We start from the raw sequence: 27,443 nt of genomic DNA on the forward strand, positions 1-27,443 counted from the left end.
TTCTCCAAAGGCTACCTGTGACACAGCACACACAAAAAGCCTCTGCTTCTTTAGGTTTAACAGGTTTAATTCAGTGGGTCTCTGAATTTAACCAGTCAGGCCAGTATCTGCACACAGTGCCAAACTGCCATAGGTTGCTGGGAGCAGATGAAACACTGCGAAATGGAGATCCATTAAAGGATGACGCTATTAAAAATACCTTCTGCCATCTGTACCTCCAGAAGCTGCGAAGGGAGCATGGTGCAGGATGGGCTGCTGGGAGCTTCCCTCAAGGCTAGATTCCACACCACAGCACTGCTGCCTCCAATACTGATAACAGAGTCACAGCACAGGCCCCACATAGCCTCTGAGAAGTACTTTGCGTGCACACACACACACACACACACACACACACACACACACACACACACACACACACACACACACACACACACACACACTTGTCATACAGTTTATTGTGTAAAATCTCTGGGCAGAGCATGACCAAAGGAGGGAGGTGTGACTTTTTTTTTTTTTTTTTACCTCAAACAATACAACAGAGGAACATGGACAACCAGCCTGGGCCTGTAGAACCAACCATCCACCCCCACACACATAATAGATCATTTTAACACACTATTTACCCCGATTTTACACAGAAACAACATTCCTCCCGAAGATAATGAGTGGTGCAGCAAATGTGGAGCCACAAAGGCAGCTACCACACACACACACACACACACACACACACACACACACACACACACACACACACACACACACACACACACACACACACTTACTTGGGAGTTAACCCCCAACCACATGAAGATAAGAAGGCCAAAGAGTGAAAAGCACAACACACTGCCTGCAGCTTTTATTGCCTTATTGCAACCAGCCCTGACAGATGTATGAGGACTTCTCAGCTATGTTTAAGCCATATACACCATATGGACAAAAGTCTTGGGACACCTACAGGAGCTTTAATGATAACCCATTCAAAATCTATAGGCATATATATGGAGTATGGTTTATAACTGGGGTTTTTGAGTCAGAAGAGCTTTGGGGACTTTGATGCACTATGGGCCTCAGCGCTCTGTAGCTTTACCTGGTCTGCCACTTTGTGGCAGAGTTGCTGTTGCAATGGTGGCACTTGGACTGAACTTAATTATTAAAAAATAATTAATTCAGTGATTAAGAGGTGTGTCCCAGAATTTTTGTCAATATAAAGAATGCAGGAGTATGCAATCACAAATATGCACATCCACATTCACTCTATGTCCAAAAGTATCTAGACACCCCTTTGGCTACACTAAGGTGCAGTCAGGACTGCAAATACAGCTTATATAACGTTCATGCTTTAATGGTGTGGCCTGGAACAGCCTCTGGCCTCCATGCCCAGTGCCACACACCAGCTCGAGGGGCTGCTCCCTTGGGCTGTGGAGCAATGGAACTGCATTTTCTGGAGAATAAGCTGGAGTGATGCTTGTGATCCAGAGCCACTTACTTATCATTCAACACCAACGCCAAATGACCTTATTCACCAACTGTTCTTATACACCAAACATCTCCTTAAACCCAAGGGGCTGGAGGGCTGCAGGGCTTTCTGTAAAAACTAAGCTGTGCAGCAGGCCTTGCTGTAGTTAGGAATTTATATTTACATAGGCAGCACCCCAACATCTTTTTTCAATCACACTCTTGCATCACTGCTGAGAAGAGAGAAATAGCAACCCAAGCGCTTGTTTTCCTCTGAATACGGCATAATTGTTGCTACTCTTGCTCTCTCTCTCCCCTTCACACACACACAGAGCGTTTAACAGAAAGGATCACCGGAGATGCCCCCCTGTGGGTTTACACAGCAAAGCACCCACAATCCATCCTGGATCACACACACACACACACACACACACACACACACACACACACACACACACACACACACACACACACACACACACACACACACACACACAGAGAGATAAGTGCCCGGCCAGACATGCTCATGCAGTAATTCCACAGGACATTCCACTCATATCAGAACCAAAATATGGAGAGTATTAAAGGATACAGAGAGGGTAGCTGCTCGACACAGCCAGCTGTTGCTCTACACTGTATATTTAGATATGGAATTTCTTGGACAGTAATGAAGGTAGGGGTAATGAAGACCGGGGTCATCGATTTTGGCATAATTTTGAAACTCAACAGCCACACAAACCCATAGCTGTGTTACATAGTGCCTGGTGTTAAATTTGTTGTTTTTCCACAAGCCCACTAGAATAGGAAAAATAGAGCGCTTCATTCTAAGGCAAAATAACAGGGTTGTAAACAGGCTTGTAAAACTGCAGCGGAGCATTTTTCACACTACAACTCGCTCACTGCAGGCCTAATTATGTATCTTGACATCACTGAATCACACTGATTTACTGTAACTTTACTTTAATCCATACATTTCTTACCCTTTCTGCCCCAGACATCTGCCCCATTCACACATACACAGAGCCTACTTTCAGGAAGGTGAGAATCAGTGCCTGCAGTGCAGTAGTAAAAATACATGGAACGAAGCAGGCCCAGGCCCAGCAGCAGTCCGCAACAGCTGGAACAGCTGGAAGCAGCACAGGGCTCCATTGGAGAAACACACCCAATCAAAAGGCCTTTTACTAGACGAACAGACGAGGCTCCAAGCCCTGCAGGCCCAGAGGAAAGAGCCACCGCTAAACAACTCGCACACCCACACATTCTCCAGCACACGTCATACATCAATAGCTTTCCTTAACAATCTATGCAAAGCCACTACTAACTCAACGTGAGCTGCGACACATTTTCCCACAGACACCGTCTACAGCTGTAACACACCCACACCTATGAAACCCTAACCCAGCAGCGAACTAATTCATCAACAAGACATGTCGACACACTTTTCGTTCGGCCTTGGCTGTTACAAATCATGACAAACATGCAGCAAGGCTTGTCCTGTCCTCAGAGCAGCCAGTTCTGTTTCACAACACTGTGCCTTAAGACAAGCCCAGATGTGTCTCTACACACTCTCTACTTGAGCATGTTCACAGCATCAGCTGGCTACACCAACACACATACACTGTACATCTACTCATTTACGTAGTTATCCAATCATCCAATCGTGCAGCAGCAATGCATAAAAGAGGCCAGCAGTTTCATGTATGTTCAACATCAACCATTAAATTGGAAAATTTGTCATTTTGAGTTTGGCATGATTGTTGGTACCAAATGTGCTGATCTCCTGAGATTTTCAGCACGACAGTCTCTAGAGGTTTCACAGAATGGGGCAATAAAGGAAAAAAACTGAGCAGCAGTTCTGCAGACATAAAAGCCTTATTGATGAGAGAGGTCAACAGAGAATGAGCAGACTGGTTCAACACAACAGAAAGACTCTGTACAACTGTGGTGAGCAGAAAATCCTCTCAGAATGCACTACACATCCAGCCTTGAGGTACATGGGCTACAGCAGCAAGAGACCTTGTCAAGTACCACTTTTGTCAGCCAAGAACAGAAAGCTGGGGCTGCAGTGGGCACAGGCTCGCCAATACTGGACAGCTGAAGTCGTAGCCCGGTCTGATGAATCTTAATTTCTGCTGAGGCACACAGATGGTTGGATCAGAATTTGGCGCCAACAGCACCTTGGGGTGGTGTAGTAATGGTGTGGGAAATGTTTTATTGGCATACATTCGGCCCATCAATACCATTGACCAACATCAATATCAATCAGCACTTGAAGGCCACAGTCTGACTGAGTATTGGTGCGGAGCATGTGCATCCCTTCAAGTTTCTAATGGCTACTTCAGTTATGATACGGCACCTCGTTACTAAGCAAAGGTCTTCATGAACATTACAATGAGTTCTTCAGGGCCCTTCCCAGTCACCAGATCTGAATCCAACCCAACATCTTCGGGATGTGCTGGAATGGGAGATGACTTGGACTGACATTACTGGTTATTAACTACTAATTCAGCATCATCTGCATGCATCCATCTCCTGCTTTCACACCCCTTTCTTTGCTAATGAACTTGTCCGCTATATACCACCTTCACTCTCGCCTCCTCGTTCTTTTTTCTCTCATCAGAGATCCGTTTTTCCACATTCCCCTCCAGACCACCCGTCTTACTCCCTGAGGACTTCCTCTGACTGCAAGAGCCGTTTCACCCTCTTCCTGTGGGTAGGCCTGTGTGTGTCTTTAGCTATCTTTGTGGGGACCAAACATCTACACTATAACAGAAAAACAAACACTTTCCCTCCCAAATACATATTTCCTTAATATATATATATATATATATATATATATATATATATATATATATATATATATATATATATATATATATATATATATATATATACACAAATAAAAGCAGCTAAAGATTTCTCATTAGTTACTGAGAGCGGAGTACTGATGGTTAAGGTTGTGGTATTTGCAGTGTAGCAGCAATTAGCCACAGTAGTGTACAAGTCAATGAAAAAACCAGGCATGTTGTAAAGTGTTTTTTGTTTTGTGAGGACTGTGACCTAGTGCGGTGACCTGTACATATTGGCCTCATTCCAAGCCTTACTCGCTTCCCCTATTCACTCACACCATGCAGCTCCGCAACGTATGGCTAAACAAACACAAGTTCCAGACTGCAGAGGCTTTAAGGGTCAGACTGTTTCCTTATATAAGTGGTACTTGTTAAGATTAATGGATGAACCTCGATACAGCCAGTTGACAACCATGGCTCAAAACTGCACAAGTGTAATGTACATTACTCTGGTCAGGTGGCTATATTAAATAAGAATACACTATACATTTCACCATAACTGCCCATTTCAAAGAAGCCAACGGCTTCTAAAGCAAGTAGTTTAGAATTGCTTACCAGTCGCTGTGAAATGCAGTGTCGGCAGACGCTTGAGGATTTTCTTTTTCAGCCCAGTGACCTTGTCTTCCTCTGAAAGTCTGATTGTTGTCACAGTGGGAAGAACAGGCAACTACTTGCCAAAGTTTTTTTGCCATGAAACTGGTAAAAAGCAGTGCACAGGAGCGCACACACAAACAGGCCTTCAGGGTGGGTAATATATTAAAATGTTAGATTGGGATACTTTGACAAACACTATTATTAGAAACTGAGTACAAATCATTGTTTTCACCATTTCACACACTGTACTGCACTAAATGTAGAGTAACTAATTATGCCATTTTCCAAAGAAGCATACTTTGTCTTTATGTTATAAGTACTGTTCACAAATAATGTCCACAATATGATAAAAATAAATAAATGAATAAATAAATAGTGGGACATATAATGTCATTTATCATGAAAATGCATCTCTCAAGGCCTTCTTAACATTCAATGGAAGTCAATGTAAAGAGTCATTCTATTAGTCCAATCATCATGAAATTCTAAACAATGTAAAGAACAACTGCCAGATTCACATTATGTCAGAAAGTGAACTGAGGCACAAGGTTTTTACTATATTAAGAGTGTTGCTGCAAAACTCTTTACGGTACACTGCTAAAATAAAGGCCTCTTTTGTAAAGGAAATGATTCTACATAGGAATGAGCATTTGTCCCAGTATTTTGTCAATATATATTCCATACAGCAGACCATCCCACATAGCTCTCTTGGATAAACATAACTCTGTTTATCCAAGTTAATTCCACGCCATCCATCCTTCTCTCCCCCACTACCCAACCTCACTTCACACCTAGCAAGAGTTCAAATGCTGACCAGGACATGCCCGTCTGCTCACACAGTGGCCTGCAGATGATATATGCTAATAAACACCCCCTGTCCACTTCTCTATGACTGCTGCTGTCCTTTTTGCATGTGTGCGCGCGTACCCTTCAGTAGGCTCCTCTTTCAGCATTGCTGCTCTGCAGCAGTGAGGAACTATGACTGGCTCTGTTGTGCAGGGTCTAGCACTGGTCCAGCGCACTCCTGACCGCCTCTCAGAGCTTTGGGAGCTCAGGCCCAGTGCCAGCGGTCACTTCCTTCTTCCCACCAGTTTAAGGTTTCCAGCACGGCTGCCCAGGCAAGCTCACAACGCCGCTCTGTTCAGCAGCTGTGGAGACTGCACAGCGACACACACTGCACAGAGCAGGGGGGCAGCATCTGGCTTCTAGCCGTGCCAGAAGCCCGACTGACAGGAGACAGGGTGACATACATGCACTCATACCGTTCATCCTCACACACGCACACAGAAATCGCTGTCACTTGTTTTATGGGGAGTGGGTCTGCAGCTGCGCCATGCTTTGTGGAGTGACCCTCTATCTATGCTCTGTGCACTCACTGGGCTACTGACCAAAACTCATACTTTCAGCCACTGCAGGAACATGTGCACCCATGTGGACACTACACATAGCTTAAACTACTCATAGTCCTGTAGAACACTGCATTTCTGATTCTGGCTCAATATAGAAAGAAGACAGTAGGTGTGTAGTCACATTAGGGTTGGGAGGTATCTACTTTACCGTGGTAATATTTGACAGTATGAATAAACTATTACTATCCCACCCTCATGTATTACCGGGGGTGGGGAGAGTGGTGTAATTAGCACAGATGATTGTACGTTTACGTGGCTTCCATGCCATCCCATTCTGCTCCATTTCAAAACCAAAAGACCAATACATCAGTCTGACCGCTGCTGGGGAAAAAACAGCCTGGCCAGCACAAGCTGGTTGACCAGCACAGGTATGTTTTTGTTTGAGTTTGATGGTTAAATTGGTCTAAACCAGCCATGATTAACCTGACCAAGCTGGTTGACCAACATGACCAGCAGGAGCAACCAACTAGCTGACCAGCATAGGGTGGTTTCATCTAGATCTAGACCAGTTTTTCAACCACCTTGACCACCGAAATCCAGTCAAAAACAGGAGAGAGAAGCTGGTTAGCATTAGCTTAGTTCGCAGGATAACATCCTGAGCACCACAGAACATGCTCATGTCTGGCTGACAGAAACCCCACTTATACATTTTAAACAATAATGGCTCAGATTGAATTACTGGTGTTGAAAGGCCAGAAAGCTGACAAGTTACCTGCTAAGTGAGGCTCAAAATACACACATTTAGAGGGTAAAGCTTCATGTCTGAGAGCACAAATTTGAGTGAAGCATTTTATGAGTAACTTCACTGCAGATATTGAACGTGTCCTGATCGTCACTGATCTGTGGTACATAACTGAACTAACGCTAGTTTAACCAGCACAAAACATCCATGGGAACCACGTAGGGATAGAGGAGCTACATTTTCAGATAGACGTGCTTGGGGAAAGCTTTTCCATCTCTGTCTACGGCTGTTTTGAGGCACGTTTAACAGACAGGTTTATAAAGGTTTGTTTGAGGCCTTGAATAACTTGAGCACTTTGCTAAACGTGCAGCTACTGTGAGACTAATCTTAGGTTTTACACTTAATACATGTTATTTTGAAATACTGTCCATCATTTTTAAAATCCAAAAGGTATACCGGCTTAACTCAAGTACACATACATTTACAGTGGACACTCCTTCAAAAGTTACTGCCAGGCTGCCAACCAGATTTTATACATTGTGCCACTGTTCGAACAAGCACATTCATGTACTGACCATAATGACTGAAAGTAGCCTATATTCCTATAGTACTGCACATTTCTGATTAGGCCACTGTCTGTCTGTGTTCCTAGTGGACATTCCTCCAATGCTTATCTTCTGCTAAACTACAGATCCCATTACACACATTGTGCCACTTGGGGAACACTGGCAGACTAAAATGACCTACAGTCTATGCTCCTGTAGAACCCCAAACTCCAAAGAGAGAAGTAAAAGTGAATGCACATGTGTATATATATATGTATCACATGCATGTAAATATGTGTGTGTGTATATATACATATATGTGTGTGTGTGTGTGTGTGTGTGTGTGTGTGTGTGTGTCTGCAAGCAGGGTGAAGTTACAGTTGGTCTGTGCAGGGAGTAGATTAATGGTGAGACAAAGGGCTCTTTATGTGCAGGGGGTGCTGGGTTTAGGCCTGCTTTGAAGCCCAGGTCATGGGGAGAGGCCTCGGCTCTGTGATGATGTAACGCCTGTCTGCAAGTGGAAACTTAGGAGGAAAGTCATGAAAATTTGGCGCATAATAAAACATGCCAGGCTCTAATGGGGTGGAAGAAAAGCACAGATAGAGAACAAGAGGAAGAAAAACACCTCAACTGAAAGCTAAACACACCCATTACTGTCATGAAAAGAAAACAGCACAATAGTCATGAGCTGAAGTTCTGTATATTAATTATGTGTTCTTTATATTTATATGTATTGATCAGAAAGCACATACAGGGCCTATTAAAAGTATCCACCCCCCTTGGAGATTTTTGCTTTTATGAATAGAATAATTGTCAATATAATTTGGCTTTTTGTAACAAGAATGTCTACTATGTGAAGTCAATGATTTATATAGAATTGCATTAATATTCACCCCCTTCAAGTAGTATTGTGTAGATGCACCTTCATGAGATGCAGGAGTGTGTGTGGATAGGTCTCCGGCTTCAGGATCAGGCTTGCACAGCTGGACACTGCAATTTTACTCCATTCCTCTTTGCCAAACTTCTCAAGCCCTGTCGGGTTGCCACATTTCTTACTAGACTGAGGTCTGGACTCTCACCTTGTTGTCTTTGAACCATTTCTGTGTGGCTTGCGCTGTATGATTTGGGTCATTGTCTCGCTGGCACATAAATCAAGTCTTTCTCTTGCTGTCTGAATCGGAATGTTCTCCAGGATTCCCCTATATTTAGCTGTAATCACTTCACCCTCTACCTTTACAGGCCTTCCAGGCTGTAAACATCAGAACTTTTCGAGCAGTTAGCTAAGGTAGAGTTGGCATCCATACTGGTACTCCGTATCGGCAGATATGTGAGGATCAGATATCAGTATAGGAAGGGAAAACCTGATCTCAGTGCATCTTGCTGCGGACAACCCTGTAACCCACTGTCCCACACAGCATTTTAAAACAGCTGAAGCAGAGAAGAACCTTTTCAAAAACTGAAGCAGCACAGAACAACATTCTGGAAGTTTGGCTTCACTACGTCTGAGTGGAGTTTCCATGCTCTTGGCTGAACAAGAGCTCAACCTGAACAGCAGCTGCTGCCTAGAAATGAGATTAAAGGCCGAGATGAAAGCCAGGCACCAGAGAACGAAGCTCTCCATGCATAATTCCACTATTAAAGCCCGCTCCAGCTCTGCTATGGCCAGCTCTGCTCCTATGGATAGATTTCCCCTCAGCAGAACCATAATTCACACGCAGCTCACTTTCTGCGGGCAGCACAGAAAGAGTCGGTCAGCCTGAGAGGGGCTGAAATTCACCGCAGGCCACATACTAGCGTTAGAAAATAGCTGCGATTTTCAGACCATCAGTGAAGGGGGGGGGGCGGGATTAGCATGACAAAAAGCTCTTTCTTGTTAAAAAGCAACAAAGCTGGCAGGGGGACAGAGGGGTACAGGGAACAGACACTGTGCGGGACATGGTCTTGTCAAAAGACAGATTCTTTTCATTCCCCTCAGGTACACGGGGCTGCTGGTGTAGTTGAGAACAGAACGTAATTTTTTTTTTTATGGTGTGTTGACAAAGGCGAGGGAATTCCAGTCTGCTGTGTGCATATTTAACCTCGAAAGGTCCCGGAAATCAGGCAAGTTCACAAGACTATACTATACTGAACTGGGTATTCAGTGAGAGACCACTCATCATTTCATTTCCAGTCAAAACCACCATTAAGTACAAGCTATTCATTTTTGCTGCAGCAGGAAGATCTTAAGAATCTTAAACAGCTGAAGAAACAGGAGGAGCATTAGCTGCTTCTCTTGATCCCAAGTAACCCCAAACACATTCAAGAACGCAGAGATCTGGACTCTGGGGTGATCAGTCTGTAGTTCAGAGCTACCAGTGGCTTAATAGTTTGATTTGAAACTATCCTTGTTTGTCAATTTCCTGCTTTCTGTTCAGACTCATTTTCTTGATCTTTTCTCTCCCAAAAATGAAAGCTGCAAGTGTGGTTTATCTGAGAGGGTACGTTTTGGTGATTTACTAGGATCTTGCACAGTAAAGCCCCACTTCCCCATATCTCCAATCACCCCCCCCCCCACCACTAATTTTCCTTTGACCTTCCCCTTCTATATGCAAGTGGATTATTTAATATCCTCACTAAAATCTCCTCAGAAATATCACCAGAGAAATAAATAACTGGAAACTACAGGAACAAAAGGCGCTTTGACTTTTGCACAGTTCACTGTATTTCACAAAGCAGGATTTTTACCCAGACAACTCCAGCGGGCCAAGGGGTTGAGGATGCAGCACCCCTGGAGCAGAGAGAGATTAAGAGCTTTGTTCAGTGGCCCAACAGTGGAAGCTTACTTGGACCTGGGAATTGAACAAACAACCCAGTGCTCTAACCACTGAGCCACCTCTGCCCCTGTTGGACAATCCGTCTCCTATTGGACAATCTGCCCGTCGGCCTTATTCAAAGTATTCCACAGCTCATACACAACTGAACCATTCTGATAGAAGTACTCAAAGAAATTCCGCACAATACCACAAGCGTGATGTCTGTGACTGTGCTCTCGCTCGTAACCCTTCCTCACACTGGGAAAAGAGTTACAGTCTCGCTCAGTAACCCACATAAACACACAGGGCCAGTGTGCTGCTCAGACAGAGCCTTTTGTAGCATGTGAATGAACCCACGAAAACATCCACCAAAATCTCACCTGTTTCCAGGGATCTGGGCTTTTCCCTGAGGGCGAAGGCTGATGTAATTTCAGCATGCTCATTTCTCCTAAATGAGTAACTTCTGAACGTTTCTTTTTCGGAGGCCTATTCTTAACAGTCCTCAGTGCGCAAGTCTGATCAGGTTTCGGTACTGGCGTAATTATGGTTCTCTGTGGCAAAGAGGCTCGTGTAAAGCTCATCTCAACTTCCCTTTGCTACACTTTCTCATGGTTTCCAGACAAAGGCAGAGACAAAGCATGAAACATAAGTAACAAGCCGGGGTACTATAACTAAGTCATGTGCTACACAGCCTTTAACAAACTAAGCCTCACTGTTACAGCATGCCAAGGCACACATCCTGAAAGCGGTCATGTGGCAGTCACGGGGTGGTATGTATTTGCTTTATTATAAAAATCAACCCATATTGGACATATTGATAGTGGCTGGCTGGAGCGAGGTATGTCTGTGGCCGCATATTTCCCTCCACAGAGCGGGAGGCGGAGGCGGAGGCGAGAAGCGAAGGCTCCATTCTGTGTTGTTGTTTGGTCACTAGGTGTGAGCTCAGCTCCATGGCAACTCACACTACCCCAACGATTCAAGATCTGGTTATTTTGGCGAGATGCTGCAGCGGTAGAGAGAGAGTGAGAGAGAGAGAGAGAGAGAGAGAGAGAGAGAGAGAGAGAGAGAGTCAGACAGACAGAGCTCTGCAAATTCCATCCAAATTCCACATTCTCCTCCAGCTCGCTCGCCCAGTTCCTGTGTTTTTTGCACTTATTGTGAGACAGGCTGCTGACATAGAGAGAGAAAGAGAAAGAGAGTGCTGGGTGGAGGCCTGGGATCTCCAGAGGAAGCAAAGTGTGTGCACACACATATGCGAGCACACACACACACACAAACACATTCAAACAAACACTTTGGACAATAACAGAGGGCCCTTGAGACCCAGAGCCCATAATCAGCAGTGCTGTGACATGCGTGCTACACTTTGTGGTTAAAGTGATTAGGTTTATTTGATCAAAAACACAGCTCTAATATCACATCCTGTCCAAGTCTCTGAGCTTTGTTTTGGACAACAAACAATGTGCAATGTGGTACAAGGAAGCCCTTCATGCCCGCAAATATACTCGTCCTGAAGTCAGCACCTAACCAACCAACTCAACTGCAGGCTTATTACTCAGTCAACACCTTTATAATGCTACTACACATTATTCGGTAACTACTCTCATCAACAAGGGTCCCTTGTTAATGAGTGGTCCCTTAATCACTTTTTTTGCGCAATATAGAACAATTTGAATAATAAAAGAGTTTGCTAAAATGTTCCTGTTGCTTTTACTCAAGAACCCTTAAAGAACATCTTCTTTAACTGCACTCTTAGCAAAAAGGTTCCATGCAGCAACTGTTCCTAAAGGGACCTCCGGACGATCCAGATTTTCATTCCAACCGAACTCGCAACACATTCATGTACAGCACAACTGTAGACCATCTGGTGATCCCTGAGGACCAGTTTGAGAACCTCTGCTGTACAGTACTGAACAATAATCAATAAGAAAACTTTTCTAATGCTGTTTAGAACCATGTCTAAGTGGATATTTAAAGTACCATGTATGATAAGTCAATTATTATACACTGTATTTGTAGAAGAAGCATTAAACTATTCAAACTTCAATAATCACTGAAAAGCCTGCTTTTTAAAATGTGCACTTAGCAAAAAGGGTTCTATATATAGTACTGAAAAGGTTTCTTGTAGCAATAGTGAAACTATTTGGTGCCATAAAGAACCATCTTTAAAAAGGGTATATAAGAGAGCCACCTACAAGAGGTTTCCCCATCATAAAGAAGGGCCAGGATTTAACCAGGCAAAGAACTATCTAAAGCATTCAAATGTAAATGGTCTTTTCTGAAGAACCTTTAAGGAACCCTTTTTTAAATTTTGTTTATTTAATAAAGTATATATTATAAAACAAGTGAGGTCGTATCAGCAGAACGAACTGGCTGTATGAACCTAATGTGTAAATAGCTATAAGAAAGAGTAAGGGTTTAAGGGCGTAAGCTGTAGTGTAAGCTCAGGTGTATACTGGAACCGGGAAACTGCTGGAAAAAGACGAGGCGTAGGGAAAGAATGAGGCTGCGATGGCGGCCAGTGTCTGTCTTTACCAGAAATATGCTTCAGTTTCCGCTCATCTCTCAGTAAGCCAGGGAGAGGCTTCCTCCCTTCTTTCTCCGAACACACACATTCACACACGCACACACTCCATGTTTATCTGTCCAGCTGGTCAACGCTCTTGTTATTTACCATGCAATTAAAAACAAAATAGAAATGCTCAAATATGGAAAACTGGAAAACTGCACTCGCAAAGACATCTGAGAAACTGTGTCAAACCTATAAAAGATCAAGATCTTGCCTCGTGTACAAACACACGTGTTCCTTCCACATCACGCTCAACTTAAGGACTGGGTAATGCAGTGCCCCACACAGAGACTGAAGCATGCAGGAAAACCACATGAAAAGCTCTCAGTAATCACTGGTAGGAGCCGTTCAGAGAGGAAACCAGCACGTGTTTACATCTGCTCACCTGTGTGGTCCAGCGGTGAGGTCTGCGAGTAGTTTCAGAGGCATGCGCTTTGCATTAATAGTTATATGGGATGGAGGCTTGATTATTGGACCAGAATTATGGGTCAGTGGCATCAAAGGTAATTACAGGCCACTTTACATCTAGTGTAGTCCGAGTTTGTTCCTGGGTTTGGTTTGGACTTGGCTAAGATGCCTTGATTCTCCAGAATTTATCCTCAGCGGTCATGTCTATCAGGGTGCGTAGGCACCATGCTTGTATCACTGAAGGTCCACTGGATGTTCACAATGTACGTGTGGTACAGCTGATCAAATATCCAAGTGAATGAGTCTGTATTCTGACACATGTGAACACTAGTCTGAATTTGTGTGTGGGATGTTTAATATCCATGCTGAAACCAACAGCCTTTAGCAGTGGCCTTGCCACTAAAAAAATAATAGTAGGGTCAAGTAGGGTCAAGTAAAAACATTTAGTAGTAGCCTTCAGAGTTAGGCAAAATCCCTCAGTAGACTAAAGTAATAACCTTTAGCATTAACCTATCAGAGTAAAGAAATCTGCTTTAGCAGGGTAAAGTAATAGCCTTTAGTAGAGTAAGGTAATAGCCTTTAGTAGAGTAAAGTAATAGCCTTTAGTAGAGTTAAAGTAATAATCTTTAGTAGAGTTAAAGTAATAATCTTTAGTAGAGTTAAAGTAATAATCTTTAGTAGAGTTAAAGTAATAATCTTTAGTAGAGTTAAAGAAATAGCCTTTAGTAGAGTGAAGTAATAATCTTTAGTAGAGTGAAGTAATAATCTTTAGTAGAGTGAAGTAATAGCCTTTAGTAGAGTAAAGGAATCACCTTTAGTAGAGTTAAAGGAATCACCTTTAGTAGAGTTAAAGTAATAGCCTTTAGTAGAGTTAAAGAAATAGCCTTTAGTAGAGTTAAAGAAATAGCCTTTAGTAGAGTGAAGTAATAGCCTTTAGTAGAGTGAAGTAATAGCCTTTAGTAGAGTTAAAGAAATAGCCTTTAGTAGAGTTAAAGAAATAGCCTTTAGTAGAGTTAAAGAAATAGCCTTTAGTAGAGTTAAAGTAATAGCCTTTAGTAGAGTAAAGTAATAGCCTTTAGTAGAGTAAAGTAATAGCCTTTAGTAGAGTGAAGTAATAGCCTTTAGTAGAGTGAAGTAATAGCCTTTAGTAGAGTTGAAGTAATAGCCTTTAGTAGAGTGAAGTAATAGCCTTTAGTAGAGTGAAGTAATAGCCTTTAGTAGAGTGAAGTAATAGCCTTTAGTAGAGTGAAGTAATAGCCTTTAGTAGAGTGAAGTAATAGCCTTTAGTAGAGTAAAAGTAATAGCCTTTAGTAGAGTAAAAGTAATAATCTTTAGTAGAGTTAAAGAAATAGCCTTTAGTAGAGTGAAGTAATAGCCTTTAGTAGAGTTGAAGTAATAGCCTTTAGTAGAGTTGAAGTAATAGCCTTTAGTAGAGTTGAAGTAATAGCCTTTAGTAGAGTGAAGTAATAGCCTTTAGTAGAGTGAAGTAATAGCCTTTAGTAGAGTGAAGTAATAGCCTTTAGTAGAGTGAAGTAATAGCCTTTAGTAGAGTGAAGTAATAGCCTTTAGTAGAGTGAAGTAATAGCCTTTAGTAAAGTAATAGCCTTTAGTAGAGTGAAGTAATAGCCTTTAGTAGAGTTGAAGTAATAGCCTTTAGTAGAGTTGAAGTAATAGCCTTTAGTAGAGTTGAAGTAATAGCCTTTAGTAGAGTTGAAGTAATAGCCTTTAGTAGAGTGAAGTAATAGCCTTTAGTAGAGTGAAGTAATAGCCTTTAGTAGAGTGAAGTAATAGCCTTTAGTAGAGTGAAGTAATAGCCTTTAGTAGAGTGAAGTAATAGCCTTTAGTAAAGTAATAGCCTTTAGTAGAGTGAAGTAATAGCCTTTAGTAGAGTAAAAGTAATAGCCTTTAGTAGAGTGAAGTAATAGCCTTTAGTAGAGTGAAGTAATAGCCTTTAGTAGAGTAAAGTAATAGCCTTTAGTAGAGTGAAGTAATAGCCTTTAGTAGAGTAAAAGTAATAATCTTTAGTAGAGTTAAAGAAATAGCCTTTAGTAAAGTAATAGCCTTTAGTAGAGTAAAGTAATAGCCTTTAGTAGAGTAAAGTAATAGCCTTTAGTAGAGTAATAGTCTTCAGTAGAGTAAAGTAATAGTCTGTAGTAAAGTAATAATGTTTAGTAGAGTAAAGTAATAGTCTGTAGTAAAGTAATAATGTTTAGTAGAGTAAAGTAATAATCTTTAGTAGAGTAAAGTAATAATCTTCAGTAGAGTAAAGTAATAGCCTTTAGTAAAGTAATAGCCTTTAGCAGTAGCATTTAGTAGAGTAAAGGAATCACCTTTAGTAAAGTAATAGCCTTTCGTATTAGCCTATGAGAGTAATGTATAGCCTTTAGCAGTAGCCTTTAGTAATAGCATTTAACAGAATAAAGTTTTTTTTCCCCTCTTTAATATCTGATTCTGCTGACATCCACCTGATACCAATACCCATTCATACCAATATGCTATTTCTAGTGCTAACATCACAAAATGTGCTGGTGGGACATTATTTGTTTTACTCAGACAAACTGAAGGAAGCTTCTACTGAATGTGCTCCTTCCCTGCACAGAGACACTGAATAGTTAAGTGTCTCTACAGATTTAACAAGAGCTGCATGGTGTACTGGGTGACTGAGGAGGGTTTTAGAGTGGACTTGCTTTTAGAAACCGACTGAAGGCTGAATCACCTTTAGTAGAGTAAAAGTAATAGCCTTTAGTAGAGTAAAAGAAATAGCCTTTAGTAGAGTTAAAGTAATAGCCTTTAGTAGAGTTAAAGTAATAGCCCTTAGTAGAGTTAAAGTAATAGCCTTTAGTAGAGTTAAAGTAATAGCCTTTAGTAGAGTTAAAGTAATAGCCTTTAGTAGAGTTAAAGTAATAGCCTTTAGTAGAGTTAAAGTAATAGCCTTTAGTAGAGTTAAAGTAATAGCCTTTAGTAGAGTGAAGTAATAGCCTTTAGTAGAGTGAAGTAATAGCCTTTAGTAGAGTGAAGTAATAGCCTTCAGTAGAGTTAAAGTAATAGCCTTTAGTAGAGTGAAGTAATAGCCTTTAGTAGAGTAAAGTAATAGCCTTTAGTAGAGTAAAGTAATAGCCTTTAGTAGAGTAAAGTAATAGCCTTTAGTAGAGTTAAAGTAATAGCCTTTAGTAAAGTAATAATGTTTAGTAGAGTAAAGTAATAGTCTGTAGTAAAGTAATAATGTTTAGTAGAGTAAAGTAATAGTCTGTAGTAAAGTAATAATGTTTAGTAGAGTAAAGTAATAGCCTTTAGTAGAGTAAAGTAATAATCTTCAGTAGAGTAAAGTAATAATCTTCAGTAGAGTAAAGTAATAATCTTTAGTAGAGTAAAGTAATAATCTTTAGTAGAGTAAAGTAATAATCTTTAGTAGAGTAAAAGTAATAGCCTTTAGTAAAGTAATAGCCTTTAGTAGAGTAAAGTAATAGCCTTTAGTAGAGTGAAGTAATAGCCTTTAGTAGAGTAAAGTAATAATCTTCAGTAGAGTAAAGTAATAGCCTTTAGTAAAGTAAAGTAATAATCTTCAGTAGAGTAAAGTAATAATCTTCAGTAGAGTAAAGTAATAATCTTCAGTAGAGTAAAGTAATAATCTTCAGTAGAGTAAAAGTAATAGCCTTTAGTAAAGTAATAGCCTTTAGCAGTAGCATTTAGTAGAGTAAAGGAATCACCTTTAGTAAAGTAATAGCCTTTCGTATTAGCCTATGAGAGTAATGTATAGCCTTTAGCAGTAGCCTTTAGTAATAGCATTTAACAGAATAAAGTTTTTTTTCCCCTCTTTAATATCTGATTCTGCTGACATCCACCTGATACCAATACCCATTCATACCAATATGCTATTTCTAGTGCTAACATCACAAAATGTGCTGGTGGGACATTATTTGTTTTACTCAGACAAACTGAAGGAAGCTTCTACTGAATGTGCTCCTTCCCTGCACAGAGACACTGAATAGTTAAGTGTCTCTACAGATTTAACAAGAGCTGCATGGTGTACTGGGTGACTGAGGAGGGTTTTAGAGTGGACTTGCTTTTAGAAACCGACTGAAGGCTGAATCACCTTTAGTAGAGTAAAAGTAATAGCCTTTAGTAGAGTAAAAGTAATAATCTTTAGTAGAGTAAAAGTAATAATCTTTAGTAGAGTTAAAGAAATAGCCTTTAGTAGAGTGAAGTAATAGCCTTTAGTAGAGTAAAGTAATAGCCTTTAGTAGAGTTAAAGTAATAGCCTTTAGTAGAGTTAAAGTAATAGCCTTTAGTAGAGTGAAGTAATAGCCTTTAGTAGAGTGAAGTAATAGCCTTTAGTAGAGTTAAAGTAATAGCCTTTAGTAGAGTTAAAGTAATAGCCTTTAGTAGAGTGAAGTAATAGCCTTTAGTAGAGTGAAGTAATAGCCTTTAGTAGAGTGAAGTAATAGCCTTTAGTAGAGTGAAGTAATAGCCTTTAGTAAAGTAATAGCCTTTAGTAGAGTTAAAGTAATAGCCTTTAGTAGAGTTAAAGTAATAGCCTTTAGTAGAGTGAAGTAATAGCCTTTAGTAGAGTGAAGTAATAGCCTTTAGTAGAGTGAAGTAATAGCCTTTAGTAAAGTTAAAGTAATAGCCTTTAGTAGAGTGAAGTAATAGCCTTTAGTAGAGTGAAGTAATAGCCTTTAGTAGAGTGAAGTAATAGCCTTTAGTAAAGTAATAATGTTTAGTAGAGTAAAGTAATAGCCTTTAGTAGAGTAAAGTAATAATCTTCAGTAGAGTAAAGTAATAATCTTCAGTAGAGTAAAGTAATAATCTTCAGTAGAGTAAAGTAATAGCCTTTAGTAAAGTAATAGCCTTTAGCAGTAGCATTTAGTAGAGTAAAGGAATCACCTTTAGTAAAGTAATAGCCTTTCGTATTAGCCTATGAGAGTAATGTATAGCCTTTAGCAGTAGCCTTTAGTAATAGCATTTAACAGAATAAAGTTTTTTTTCCCCTCTTTTATATCTGATTCTGCTGACATCCACCTGATACCAATACCCATTCATACCAATATGCTATTTCTAGTGCTAACATCACAAAATGTGCTGGTGGGACATTATTTGTTTTACTCAGACAAACTGAAAGAAGCTTCTACTGAATGTGCTCCTTCCCTGCACAGAGACACTGAATAGTTAAGTGTCTCTACAGATTTAACAAGAGCTGCATGGTGTACTGGGTGACTGAGGAGGGTTTTAGAGTGGACTTGCTTTTAGAAACCGACTGAAGGCTGAAACTCAAGTGCTTTGTTGACAGAATGAATGTGGGGTCTGCAGGTAGAGGGAGAGACTTAGAAAGGTAGAGAGAGAAGATGGAGGAAGAGATTAAAACAGGGCTCTCACCTGGGTGGCTTTGTCCCTCATGCAGGGAGCACAGGGGGCGTGGGTGGCATCCCGGGGCCAGTGGCCCGAAAGGTAGGGGCCTGTGAGGGCGTCAAGTGAGGAGGTGCGGCGGATACTGCCACTGCCACTGCTACTGCTGCCGCACACTGGGCCAGCCAGCGGAAGCCTGGGCCTCTCTGTGGAGAAGACAGCCAGAGAGAAGAGAAGACACCGAGACAGCAGGAAGGATTGGGGGGAGGAGCGGGGTGTTTGAGGGTGAAAGACGGGTGAAGTGCAACGACGACAAACAGTGCGGGAAGAAAAAGGAACAGATGGAAAAGGGGAAGAGAGAAAAAAAAAAGAAAGCGAAGTCAGTATTAGGAGCCTGACATGTGCAGCGAGGCCAGTTCATTAAAGTCGACTGGGATCAGGACTGTTTGCTTTGTGAAAACACTCCAAGAGTGTTCGACCGCACACCTATGAGGGCATGTGTGCGTGTGTGTGTGCATGTGTGTGTGTGTGTGTGTGTGTGTGTGTGTGTGTGCACTTGGACCCTTTCAGGAGAAGCTGGCTGGAGCGTAAATAGCTGGCAGCGTTGCTGGTGATATGCAGTAAAGCTCTGCAGATTGAGACAGCATTAGTCTAGTGGCCAGCAGCCCTTTTAATGAAGGCAAAGCTGATTAAGCACTGATTGGCTGTGGCAGACTGGCTTGGACGAAGCAGCCCTCGTGTCTTGACCTACATTCACTTAGACTCCACAAGTAATTGCCCTCCCACCCCTTCCCATCCCATCCCACCCCTCCGCCACACTCCTCCCTTCTATTTTCTCGGCCCCTCTCATTCTTTCCACCACACAATCAACAGGCTCCCTCTCTCACACAGACACAATCTCCCTCCATCCCTCTTCTTCTTCCATATAAATCTGCTCCAGTACAGTAAGAAAGAAGCTGCAGCACCTGCTGTTTTTGTGCCGGGCTTCTGCAGAACATGCAGCATATGGGCCTTTCAGAGCAGCTCTAAAGCACAAGGATCTTCTCACAAAGCTGAACTTTTACTACAGTGATTGCATCAGTCCTCTGTGTGTGTGTGTGTGTGTGTGTGTGTGTGTGTGTGTGTGTGTGTGTGTGCGTGCACGTTTTATCCTCTTCTGATTTCTCTCCGCCACTCCCAGGGAAACAAATCAGAGGGGAATCATTAAACTTGTTTGTGCTCATGACTCTTAACGAGCGCACACACACACACACACACACACACACACTCCTCAGACAAAACAGGGAGCTCAACTTCTCACCGTCTGCAGGGATCCTGACTTCACTCTAAGGTGACATCAGACACTCAACAAAAGCAGAAGTGGACATTTGCTGTGCATTTCGAAACAGAGAGCAGAGTGTGTTGGGAGTGGTGGTGAGGCTAGCAGTAGGCTTCTGAAGAGGAGGAACCTGTAAGGAATTCAGAGGAAGTCATGCCAGCTGTGTGTGTGAAGAGAGAAGCCATCAGCTCGAGCTGCACTCTCAGCTGTATGTGAACGCTGGTGTTTGTTAATGCGCTCACATGGGAACTGAAGTATGCCTGCAAGGCCTTTAGCGTGTTGAAATTAGACTATTCTACACACACAGTGTGTGACAGTGTATGGGTGTGTGTGTGTGTGTGTCTGCCAGCCTTTATTATTCATACATCCATATTAAAAGTAGGTAGTCTCCTCTCCTTTCTCCCAATTCACACAATTAAAATTTTCCCGTCTTTAATACAGAAGTGCATGCGAGTGTGTGTGCGTACACACAGACGCAACTATAAGCTCAACATGCCAGAGGACAGGTTCCCTTCTGAATCATGGTTCCTCTAAAGGTTACCTCTGCATACCATCATTGAGTGTTATTAAAACTAACAGTACAAGTACTAGAAATATGTTTTTTGTTTATCTCACTGGACATCTTTGCAGCGCCGCCAGACAGGGCTGCACGATATTGTTTATATATAAGAGCACAGATTTTTCTTTTGCTTTAATCAGGAAAAAAGTAGTGCCACTCCATTAGTGCCATTCTCCTCTGCTTGCGGCATATCCAGCAAGCTGTCCGGACAGAGACAATACTGCTTATCTCAGTGTTACTGAGCTCTGCTAAAGCCTGAGTAGACTGATAAATCACTGTGCTGATCAGTTATTTATCTCAGTGTTACTGAGCTCTACTAAAGCCTGAGTAGACTGATAAATCACTGTGCTGATCAGTTATTTATCTCAGTGTTACTGAGCTCTACTAAAGCCTGAGTAGACTGATAAATCACTGTGCTGATCAGTTATTTATCTCAGTGTTACTGAGCTCTACTAAAGCCTGAGTAGACTGATAAATCACTGTACTGATCAGTTATTTATCTCAGTGTTACTCAGCTCTACTAAAGCCTGAGTAGACTGATAAATCACTGTGCTGATCAGTTATTTATCTCAGTGTTACTGAGCTCTACTAAAGCATGAGTAGACTGATAAATCACTGTGCTGATCAGTTATTTATCTCAGTGTTACTGAGCTCTACTAAAGCCTGAGTAGACTGATAAATCACTGTGCTGATCAGGTATTTATCTCAGTGTTACTGAGCTTTACTAAAGCCTGAGTACACTGATAAATCACTGTGCTGATCAGTTATTTATCTCAGTGTTACTGAGCTCTGCTAAAGCCTGAGTACACTGATAAATCACTGTGCTGATCAGGTATTTATCTCAGTGTTACTGAGCTCTACTAAAGCCTGAGTACACTGATAAATCACTGTGCTGATCAGGTATTTATCTCAGTGTTACTGAGCTCTACTAAAGCCTGAGTACACTGATAAATCTTCACTTCAATAGTTTCTTTGCACAAGCCATTCAGACTCTTAACCAGGACTGTGGCTGTTTAGACTGTTGACTGCACCTGCCCCCCCCCCAAAAAAAAAAAAAAAAAAAAAAAAAAAAAAAAAAAAAAAAAAAAAAAAAAAAAAATACACCACACACACACACACTTTTCACTGAACATAATCACTTACTACTTTCTGCTCAGTTACACATCCACTTTGCACTTGTTGCACTTTAGTTTATATATCATTTATTATTATCTTATATATTTGTTATTATCTCTGTATACATTTTGTATACCTTACGTATTTAAGGTTATTATATTTGACAATTCTACCATATATTCTTACACAGTACAACTAGCATTTCACTGGTGTATAACTATGCATGTGACCAATAAACTTTGAAAACTGAACTTTGGGGAAAATGCTGGATCGGCACAAGCAATTAAACATAAGCCATTGTTTCTCAGCCATGCACAGCGGTGTTTTTACCCTGAGTTAATACACTTGATCAAACTAATCGGCTAGTTGACTCATCCATGCTCTGCCCACAAACGCATTCTTTCGTAAAATCTGTTGCGCCATTGGATAAGCTTGACAGAATACTGGCCAAAATCACGTTCAGCCTAATGAGAAGATGAAGCCCACAACCCCGCTTTTATCACAGTGTCTATATTTAGAGTGTGCACATGATCGACAGAATATATTTTTTGGTGGTGTAACAGAGCCAATGTTAGCATAGTGGCATGTAGCAGTACGTAGTGACTCTAAACAAAGTTCATGCCCTGGGTCCCGGGTCTCCTAAGCTGGAACTCTTAATGTTTGCTGTAAATTTGCTGTAAATTAACAAACCCTTCCTGAGTTAACATGGGTGTGTTAAAGCCAGGAAAAAAAACACTCAAACACAACGGAAGCGCTGCTCAGGCCGACATGGCTGCTGTGTTGGATGCTGACTGGATGCTGGTAGTAAATGTATTTGTGTGAGAGATGAGCAGATACTGTTCTGAATGCTAAAACCTCTTATCAGCTGCGGCCTACACTCAGTACCCGCTCATGTTGTGTCTACCCTTCACCTCACCCTCTACACCCTGTTCAATCATTCACAGATAAGGACGAACCAAAAGCTTCACACAGAGCGTGTCCACAAAATTCCTTTGGGGACGAGGCGTATTACGCTGAATGATAGTGAAAACCGAGGATACAGTATATTGTGTCTGATGCTAGAACACAGAGTTCTCAATACACCGTCTATCTTCTATATTGGGCTTATGTAATCCTAGGTCACTAGCTGTACAACGTGTCTTATGTCTTATCTTAGAAAGGCCTTAGGAATATACTTTACAAATGGTTCTTTGAGTTCTTTGATATTTTTTTTTATTTATATCTTTTTGTTTTTAGATGTTTAGAATAGAGCTAGGAAGAACCTTTAAAATCAACTGATGGCACTTATGACACCCCTAAGAAACAGAACACCTACCTGTAAACACATGTGGGAAATACAGGGTGAAATACAAACTTCTAAAAAAATATAAGAATATAAAAAATAAAAAATAAATAAAATAAAAAAAGCTCTCTGGAGTGTGATTTAGGTCTATGTAGCATCACAACATCATCACCTCAGTAGTTAATTAAATATGAAACTGCCTGTTTGGGCTGGAAAACTAAAATTAATCTCTGACCAGACTCAACACATTCTACATCTGCTATCAAACAAACAGAACCTGGGAAAGAACTTGACGGAGGAGAGAGAAGTGGGTGTACTGGCTTGATTTCCAACTGGGCTCTTTTGGTGCGGATCCAGTGTGATCTAGTCCTGGCCTGCCCATAGTCCCTGTATGCAGCCTGAGAGCAGGGAGTGCCCTGTTTGCCCCATTTAAGCCTTTTTGCTTTTCTCCAAGCTCTGTATGGGTTGAGCGGCTCCATTCAAGAATCATTAGAAGGTACGCTCTTAAAAAGGGAGGTCCTAGAAGAACCACTTTTAGTTCTTTTAGGCCAATTACCCAATACCTGTTCACGTGAACTGACCCCAATCACTAACACTGACCCCCCCCCCCCCAAACACTATGAGGGTGAAGACTAGCCTGTCTGCTCTGACACATGTGAAGTCAGCCACTGCCTCTATGAAAACCGTCGCTGATGCAGTATTGCTAGGCAGCTAGCATGATCAGTGGAAAGCGTGGCTCCCCAGCTCAGATACAACAGCTAGTGGACACTTGTACCAACAGAGTAGTAGTGCTGTTGGCCCTGTTGAACCTGGCTGCTGATGACTGCCTTTCAATAGTTCAATAGGTATTTTTACACCTATAGTTAGTTTGCTCTGGTCCGTTTACTCGTAAACTTGGATTGTTGGTTTGGTTCGCTTTTAAACAAGGAAAAAATCCAAGTGCACCAAAATGCGTCACAACAAACCACAGAAGAGCGTTTCCCTCTGCTTACTGGTCAGAAGACCAGTCCGGTCTTCAACACTATTGACTGTCACAGAGACGGCATTTGTTCATAGCTGTAATAATTATCTGGGCAAAACATGTTGATGCATGTTGATCTTATAGTTGCCCCAGGGTCGGATTGAGGTCAAATCACATACACCTCAAATTACATATCATTTCCAGAGCTTGTTTAGAACTGGACTGAGACCTCCTCCTCCTTTCAAAGGTTTGCTGTGGTTGTTTTGGTCTGCATCCAAGTGCGATTACCATGTTCACACCTGCCCGAACGAATCGCACAAGTGAAAACGAACCAGACTAAAAAGTGTTGTGTGTGAAAACACCCTTAAAAAAGCTTCACCCGAAGAAAAGGTTATTTACCAATTTGAAGGGTCTCTTTTACGAATTGGTTTTAGGGAGCAAAAGTGGTTCTCCTATGGCATCACTCAAAGAAACCCTTTGAAGCACCTTTATTTTTAAGAGTGTAGAGCTGGGCGATATATTGACCGGTACATTAATATTAAGGCACATATCATTACTGATGTGTAGTTTTAGCTATATAAATAGATTGTGAACATTATGTCAATGACAGCAGTACTCACAAAACACAACATCATGGTATTGTGATATATTTGCAAAATAATGTGGGTTTTAAATTCACACCATATTTCATATCATAATGCTGCATGAATGGCAGTTCCAAATGAAATGTGCAAATTAACACCATTTTAAACTGGTTAGCGAATGTCAGTCCACAGCAATTACTTGGAACTTTGTGAGATACGGTCAGCAAAAAAAGATCTCATGCCTGGAAGCTTGGAAGTAGTCTAGTTCCTTCACTCCTCTGGCCTGACTTGTTTGCCTTCATCCTCTTTCTTTATCCTTTACTCACTCTCCCTCTCACTCTCTCTTTCAAATGCTAGTGCTTTCAAAGGGTCTTGGGCAAGCCTGTTGATCTGGAAAATTACTAGACTTCCCAAGCACAAGAGCAGATTGTTCACAGGAGTACAATGGAAAAGGTGAGACGAGGGAGAAGGCAGCCAGGGGGGGGGGAATGAATGCAGAAATCAGCAGATATTTCACAGGGTGGAGGGCTCTGTGTCCTAATACTGTACCAGGGGCTTCTATTGATTAGCTACAAAGATAAAAACTGAGGGAGTTATTCTTCCCTCACTCTAGTCGTGGCTGTAGGGAGCCGGCACTGCTTCTGCAGCTGAAACAACCTCATGATCAGCCATGTCTGCTTACATTACAGGCCCCAATTACCCGCATCTCCCAGCGCTGGTATTAAAATAATCCCCTGCATGTTCTGCTCCCCTGTTTACAGTTGGGCCTGCAGGTATTGAACCCTTAGAGCTTCTACATGCTGAGCATCATTTTTTTCAGTCCGTTTGGGAAAACAAACGGACTGGCCGCGTCATTGGCAGTCAAACATTTGGAAATGTATGGATTACCTCCTGGAGAAAGGCTTCTAAATGACGTGTGTAAATGTTGGGTGAGGGATCCATAAAACTTTGCCTCCTTGGCCAACACTATTAAAATAAAGGCTGTTCAACTGCTCTTGGTCTGGGCATACCTCCAATTAGTATAGAACCTTAAGGTGGAGGTTCTTTACTTGCGTTTTTTTTTTCTACAAAAATGATGTTTTTTTTGTAAACCACCATTGTTTAATTTAAGAAGTGAGTTAAGAAGTTGGAAACAAAGCCATTCATAGTGGTTTGGTGTGAAATGCTTTGTTCTAGATAAATGTACCTAGTCAGAATGATTCACAGTGGTGGTAATAAGAACAAGATGTCCAAAGAACTAGACACAACAACTCTAAAAGCTACAGCCCTAGAGATGGCATATTGCTATTATGCTGGCATCAGCAGAAAATGTGGCACCAGTCATTCAACACCTGAGACAGCACACACTCAGACTGAGTGATGACATGTTGTTAGCTGTGTGGTGCTTCCTGTGAGGTTGTAGAATAGAATTGCCAATAGAATAAGATGCTCTGGAGCGTATATAAAAACCTATTAGCACCATGACTAATGCCAGTCATGGGCTAGAAGGGTATAAAGCTCCCAGCATTGAGCTGTGGAACATTGGAACGGTGTTCTCTGGAATGATGGTGCTCCATCCAATACTTTTGGGAGAAGTTGGGCAGTTGGGAATGAGGTGGGGTGGTGATCGTCCAACATCCTGATTATAAGTGTTGCATAAGAGTGCCATCAAATCCTCACAGCAATGCTCCTTCCCTGGATAGAGACAGTTACTCCAATAAAGGTAGGATAAACTTTATTTAGGCGAAACAAGGAATGAGCAGGCGTCCCAATATTTCTGTCCAAATAGTTATAGAGTTTAAGGTCAGATTTTCCCCAAAACATGGTTTCTTTAATGCAAGCATGGTGGAGGGGCAAATGCAAGGCTCTGCAAGGAAAAAGGCTGTTGCTTTACCACTGTCCTGTCGTTATTAACCTTACTCCATCAGACATTGCAACCCATGGTTCCCATCACCACCACTGTAAACAAAACTGAGTCACAGCAAAACACTCTGAAAGACTCGGTTTACAACTGAAGGACTGAATAATACAGAACTTATTGCGTCGCCATAAAAACAAACCTATTAGCAAGTTCATGAACCTCTTCGAGGTTAAGCTGCATGCATGCACCACCCCTCTACCAGGCACAAACAGATAGAGGCCCACTCTGTACTCCACACTGCTTCACCTAATCTAAAGGCAGCAGCAAGGTCACGCTGTTCCCTTGCCATGTGGTGGGCCTAGTTATCCTCATGGCTCTTCTCTAAGTGGCCATGCAACAGTTGCAAGAAAAAGCTGTCGGTCTGAGGAAATTCAGAGCCAGATGAGCGTTAAGTATCATTTACAGACAAAATATGGTGCACCATTTGTGAGTTCATGCTCCCGGTGCCCCATTTCTGGAGCTTCCCCTGCCTCCCCTCCCCCTAAGACAGACCATGAGACCAGATGGGGGCTTTCGGGCCTAATCGCTTTGTGCCCACTGCAGCCCCAGCAAAGAGAATATGAGTTATGAACAAGACGTGGGGCAGAGCGGCAGGACAGCAGGGGACGATGATAATCCACAGATCCCTGATTGGGAGGAGGGGGGGGGGGGGGGGGCAGAATGAATGAATGCAAATGACAATGCCACTGTCCGTTAAAGTGATGCCCTGATGGCCATGCTAATGCTTTCGTCTTCAGTTGTCTTGCAGGATAATAAAGGGGCAGGATGATTTCCCTCATCAAGTAGCTTGAAGGTTTGAAGGTTAAGCTCCAGCAACTTCGAGAAATTATTACAGCAGAGCCCCCCCCTGCACCTCAGTCTGATCATTAGACAAAGATAAAGGCTGTTTGGGCTGCAGGAGGTGTGTTAGAGGAGGGGGGGGGGGGTGGACTGTGAAGGGCATGTGGATACAGGACTGGAGGAGAGATACCCTGCTGTATAGAATTTGCATACAAGTCACCAAAGTAAAATAAACCGCTCACTAGTCGGCATGAATTACTCTATACATGCAGGAGAAACAGACACCCAGCAGACTCT

At 41.9% G+C, this 27,443-nt stretch overlaps 1 protein-coding gene across 1 annotated transcript in view; it reads right to left on the reverse strand.

Moving 5' to 3' along the window:
• The window catches only part of fam117bb (family with sequence similarity 117 member Bb), a 49,510-nt gene that overhangs the window by 20,736 nt on the left and 1,331 nt on the right, over positions 1-27,443 (reverse strand). The window contains 1 exon segment of the mRNA XM_072685694.1: positions 18,677-18,852. Coding sequence (XP_072541795.1) covers positions 18,677-18,852 — 176 coding nt within the window.

This window comes from Salminus brasiliensis, chromosome 8 (assembly GCF_030463535.1).
Source record: "Salminus brasiliensis chromosome 8, fSalBra1.hap2, whole genome shotgun sequence".
Lineage (NCBI taxonomy): Eukaryota > Metazoa > Chordata > Actinopteri > Characiformes > Bryconidae > Salminus > Salminus brasiliensis.